The sequence below is a fragment of the Podarcis pityusensis genome, assembly GCF_964106645.2.
Source record: "Podarcis pityusensis genome assembly, chromosome: 9".
Lineage (NCBI taxonomy): Eukaryota > Metazoa > Chordata > Lepidosauria > Squamata > Lacertidae > Podarcis > Podarcis pityusensis.
Window position 1 is genome coordinate 53,260,981 of NC_138034.1, and position 6,000 is coordinate 53,266,980.

A 6,000-nucleotide genomic window follows, 5' to 3' on the forward strand; every position below is an offset into this window, starting at 1 on the left:
ACCTCCAAAAATCACTCAACACACTTTCCCCCCTTCAATTGAATGTGGAAGAAAAGAATGTGGAAGAAGAGAATTAAAGCCAAGGCATTGTTAAGATTCTGAGCACAACCGCAGTTATTTGTTTGTTTGTTTGTTTGGTTGGTTGCTTTTTAAAAAAACAAACCAAAAACCTTAGAAGTAGAAATGTGATCTCTCATTGTGCAGCATTTGTGTTATATATTTATACAACATCGATATAAAAAACAAAGACTTAAGCAACCTTTCACAAATGCTCATTTCCTTGCAGCTTTATACTTATTTCTTCACTTCAATAATACTGTCATTCCTTGTGGCTATCTTCTGGTGCTGTTATTTTTACGGCTCTGTCTCAAGACCTGGTTCACACATAACCCTGGGTCATGGTTTGCTTAAGCTATGGTTTAACAAACCATGGTAAAGGTAAAAGGACCCCTACCGTTAGGTCCAGTCACAGACGACTCTGGGGTTGCGACGCTCATCTCTCTTTACTGGCCGAGGGAGCCGGAGTACAGTTTCCGGGTCATGCGGCCAGCATGACTAAGCTGCTTCTGGCGAATCAGAGCAGCACACGGAAACGCCATTTACCTTCCCGCCGGAGCGGTACCTATTTATCTGTTTGCACTTTGATGTGCTTTCGAACTGCTAGGTTGGCAGGAGCAGGGACCGAGCAACGGGAGCTCACCCTGTCGCGGGGATTCGAACCGCCGACCTTCTGATCGGCAAGCCCTAGGCTCTGTGGTTTAACCATGAGTTCACCCTAGATTATCCCACAGATAAACAAACAAGCCATAGCTTGTATCTGTAAAGTTTGTTTCGTTTTTCTTGCCTCATGTTTTCGAAGCTTAGTAACTACCCAACAGAATAGCTAAACAAATCATGACTAAGGAAGAGTAATGAAGGGCTTCAAACCTCCAGATCGTTGTTTGTTGGCAGTAAACAAGTTGGATTCAATCAGCCCCAGCCAAGTATCATCAATGGTCAGGGATAATGGGAGAAGCACCTATTATTTCCTCTGTAGTGGCACACCATATATACTGTATTATGGATTTTTTCCCTTGCCTCTGCAAGTCTGGGAATCTGTTCCACTACCCATTAGACTTAGACATTCTCCTGCTTCAGCTACAGAGGAAATGCAGTCAAGCTGGTTTACATGCCTTTGAAAAATGTGCTTTATTGTGTTTAAGGATTAAGAGGAATGCTTGCAAGTGCACGAAGCAATTCCATGTCAGGTTTCCTTTAGGAATCAGGCTGAATTGGTTGGGTAATTGACAATATCACTGTTCTTATAACTTGCTTTCTAGTTTTAGGGGACCCACGCCCCTAACAATGATGTGAGGTAAGCTCAGGACTGCAATACCTCAAGGACCGCCTCTCTCCATATGAACCTACCCTAACCCTAAGATCATCCTCTGAGGCCCTTCTTCGTATGCCTCCTCAACAGAAGTCTAGAGGGTGGCAACATGAGAAACAGGCCTTTTCTGCATCAGCTCCCCATTTGTGCAATGTTCTCCCCAGAAGGTTCTGCTGGTGTTTTAATTATACACTTTTAGGCAAAATGAAGAAGAATTTGGGACTTGATCTTGTGAAGGCTTCCTTGCTCTAGTTTTAAAATAATTTTGGATCCTCAAAATTCCTAGTTCCACATGGAGCTTTCCTGAGAGGGGCTGAAAGTAATAATGATGATGTAGGAGGAAAGTAATATAAATCTACCATTTTAGGCAAAGTGGGCCAGGGCAGATCCACAAAAGGGAAGAGGGTCTGATTGATTCATGAATTGATTGATTCATGCAATACAATCCACTTGCACCTGATATTTAATTCTGTACTTCTTTCTTGTTCTGCCACATCTTCCCCATCTACCCAAAACACACTTGGCTAAAAGAAATAGCAGTGGAATCAGCATAGGCTGTGCAATCTACATGGAAATGGGCAAACCATTTAAGCCAAACTTCTCCCTTCCACCAAGCTGAGGGAGAGGGAGGATTATGCAATCAAAAATTTGGGATATCAAATTTAAGCAACTGTTTCCAAAGCAATATCAAAAGGTTAAACATAATTGTCAATTTCTGCATGTGCTTTTGGGTATAATGCAAAATCACCGAGGGCAGTATCTAATGAAATGTTTTCATTATCACAAGGATTTCCACACAAAGGAATGTCTTCTCCCTCTTCTTTTCCCATGGCACCCCTGAATCTGCTCCAGATGATTGGAGGAACCCCCAGAACAGATTTAAGGGTGCACAAAGAGAAAAGTTGGAGGAGTTCCACTGAACAGCCAATGTCACTACCAGAAGCACTTTGTTGAATATTAGATCTAGTACAGGTTCTGTTTTTCCAAATCCCAATTGCAACTCAGTAATAGCACATTTAATGGTTCCAAATCTAGCATAATAGTTTGAAAATGGATTTGCTGCAGATGTTTGTGTCAAATTAGAAAAGTGGATTGCTAGCATTAACCATGACAGAGGATTAATGCAACTGTTGGTTATATTTTGCTATTATTTACAATTTTAAGTTTTAACTTTCAATTACAGCATATACAGTAAAAAACCACCACAATCTTATTTTTCATGCATGCAGCTTTTTATATACCCTATGCACTTTGACACAATATTATGGACACAATTGCAAACCAAGCACATAATCTTCCCTATAGGAATACTACAGATGGTTTTTAAATAATCTGTCTTGCAAGACAATGAAGCAGATTTATAGTCATCTCAGAGGCCCTCAATATGGGAGGCAGCAATACAACCACTTGATGAAGAACTTTATTGTTTTAAAGATTTATACCCTGCACCGTCAAGGCCCCTTGGCATTCCCACAGCATATTTTTAAGCAAGTGTCTCTGAATACAAATCTATGAAAAGGTGTTTACTAGAAGCGATGCCAAACAATGCTCAAGCTTCCATTTTCCAAGGGAGTAAAACCGAAGTTACTGATAACCTTGCCACATGGTACACATTAAGAAGTAAATGAATAGTTATGATTCACTTAACTATAACTGTACAGTACACAAAATGAGATGGGGTGGAATATTAGAACTGCTTGTCTACATTGCTACTGTGCTGTCCATCAAATATAAATGATTTGTGTTACAGGGATATGTGCCCTAAAAGTTCCAGAAATTATGGTAATGAAGACAAACGCTTTGCAGTATCTAAAAGCAGGCACTTGCAAATGACAGGTTTACCAAACCCTGTCGATTTATCAAGCTCATATTTATTTGCAGGATTCATTTCTATGCAAATTTTCTGTTTTCCAAACAACATTGTCTCTGTGCCAGACTCAACCCAAAAAGCGTGCAGCTGTGCTAAATCAAGTGTTATTTAAAACGCTTTCCATGGATGATTCATTACCCTTTCAGAACTAGGACAAGTTAAGAAGAAGAAAAGTGCTGGGAGGTCATGGCTTTCAACTCCGGATTTTGAAGACCTTCTTTGTTTTGCCTGTCATAGGGGAAGACTTTGCCTCCAAGCAACAAGAAACCGACTCCTATCATCCCTGTTTTCCCTGAACAATGCAATAACTCCTGCCAAATGCATTTGTCTCAGATATGCCTAGAGGCTCCCAAAGAGAGAAATCCTTTACTCCTGTATAAAGGTTTGGCAAGGAATGAAAAGCCACTAGCTGCACAGATATAAAAAAGCTGGTGGCTAAACATCTGTCAGCAACTTTTGCGATTCACAAAACTCTTATCTTAAGGAAAGCACACAGAGTATCAATTACCTATATATACCTTAGATTTCTATGTAATACTGGTGCTGGGGTCTGGGTAGCAAGCACTAACTTCCATACTAATTTAATACTATATTATTTGTTGCACCAACACCTTTTTCTCTTTCTCTCTCGAGGCACAGACCACTAGGAAGCCTGTTCGACAACCTGTAATGTAAGGTATGAAAAAGAGTGACAGGCAAGGTGAAAAGAATAAGAAGCTACCTACCACTGCTTCAGCTAGCTGAACTAATTGGTGTCTCCTATGGGACCATCCCCACAGGCTTCCTAATAATGAAACACAACTGTGCAGGAGAATGATTAACACTGAGTCTTCTAGGATTACAGAAGAGCACTCTGAGATATCGTTGGTAGGCTAGCACTTTGCAGCCTCTCTTTAATGTTCACAGTCAATGTAGTAAGGTTGCCTTCCTCCGACATTTTGCAAGGTGCACATATTCCAACAAGGCAGGATAGGACTCGGGACGCCATTAGTGCTTTAAAATGGTTTTAGTGAATGGGCGATTAATGAGCTATTAATACCTAAGGACTGAAATCCCATTGGCGACTCAGAGAATAAAACCCCCACAGCATGTACACATAGGCTCTCTTATTTATGACTGAGCATGCATGTAACCTTCTTCCGACAGTAGCAACATTCCCAGTTCACAGCACTCAAGTCTACAAAAAAAAAAAAAAAAGGATTTCCAAGGAAGACAGTATCACTGAACGCAGCAGGATTTACTGCCATGTAAATACACCTAGGATCAGAATGTGTAAATCATGTGGAAGCTTACACCATAGGTTAACAAGCATTCAAGTGTCTGGCTTCTTGCTTTTGCTCTAAATAATAATAATTTTTAAAAAATATATACCCCGCCCTTCCCAATTCAGAAAACTGGGCTAACAACAAATTTAATGCACTTATTTGTGGGACTTAAAAATGGGACTTGCTTACATATTCCCTCTCTTTGGAGTCGGCCTGGGGACCTCCTCCTCCTCCTCCTCCTGAGTTTGCACGCAGATGGATCTGATCAGCAAAAGGGATCCAAAGCAGTGACAGTAAACTTCGAGAAAGGGGGTGAGGGTGCGGGAACCCTTCCCTACCCCGCCACCCCACCCTATTAATGTAAGCATCCTCCCTCGCCCCCAAGCCGGAAAACACGATTACAGCCTAAAACTCAAGACGACAGAGACCAAGGCGGAGGAGGCAGGCGGCTCCTTCCTCTCTTCCCCGCCCAGCTCCACAGCCAGCTGCAACTTTATACTTCGCCGTCTCGCGGGCGTGTCCCCGCGGGCGGGCGGGCGGCCGAAGTTCCAGCAAGGCAGGAAGGCTGTGGAGCAACAGACGGCCAAAGCCGGGCAAGCGCCCGCCTCGCCCTGCCTTGCCTTGCCGAGGAAGGAGCGGGTGGCGCGTGCGCTAAGAAGTTTCTTTCCTCAGGCCTGAGCCAAGAAAGGAGGAGGAAGCAGCGAGCGACGGGGTCGCCGCCTGCGCCGGGGGGCAAGCCGTGTCCGCCACTCACCTGCAGCCGGTCCGCCGGGAGAAAGCCGCCGCTCTCCCTTCTCAGGGGAGCGGCGAGGAGCACCAGGGGCTGAGGCGCTCGCCACCTTCTCCTGCAGCCCCGGAGCAACTGCTTGGCGGCGGGGAGCATCCTCGCCACCTTGCCCTGCTTCTCCTCTCCGCGCTGAGGGAGCCGAGGGGCGCCGGGGCGCGCAGCCGCCGTCGCCGTCCCGGCCGCGCAAGAAGCGGCTGCTGGGCGCGCGCGGAAAGCGAGGCGCGGCGCTTGCAGCACCCGAGGAGCCCGTTGCGCGAGTGAGGAGGCGCGAGCTCTCCGAGTGAGCAGCAGAGGGCGGGTTTAAAGGGGAAGGCGTTTCTGCAGCTCGTCGGGCTCTCCCTCCCTCCCTCCCTCCCTCACCCAGTCACATTTGTTTTTGCCGACAAAAAGAAAAGCAGCAGCAACAGCCGAAAAGCAGCTCGCGAACGAAAGCGCAAGAGCTGCAAAGTACTTTTCTGCTCCTTGCCCTAACCGCGAGAGAGAGGCGAAGAGCGCCGCGCCCTTTGCCAGCTAGGAGGTGCAGGTCTCTCCCCTGCACAGCTTTCAATCTGCAAATTATTATTATTATTATTATTATTATTATTATTATTATTATTATTTTATTACTCTTAGGCACAAGATGGCATGGGAGAGCATGAAGCTCTTAGTCTCAGGGTCGTGCGTTCGAGTCCCACATGAGGCAAAAGGTTCCTTCATTGCAGGGGGTTGG

General features: G+C 45.0%; 1 protein-coding gene across 4 annotated transcripts in view; it reads right to left on the bottom strand.

Annotated features, from left to right (window-relative positions):
• Positions 1 to 5,510, bottom strand: part of MCUB (mitochondrial calcium uniporter dominant negative subunit beta) — a 62,105-nt gene extending 56,595 nt beyond the window's left edge. Inside the window, exon 1 of one of the 4 annotated variants that reach the window (XM_081020393.1) lies at positions 5,259 to 5,507. In XM_081020393.1, the coding sequence (XP_080876519.1) occupies positions 5,259 to 5,387 (129 nt within the window). In that variant the 5' untranslated portion in view covers positions 5,388 to 5,507. Of the gene's footprint in view, positions 1 to 4,693; positions 4,814 to 5,258 lie in introns of those variants that run through there. The other 3 variants (XM_081020391.1, XM_081020394.1, XM_081020392.1) reach the window with 3 other exon arrangements.
• Positions 5,511 to 6,000: the final 490 nt, after the last annotated feature.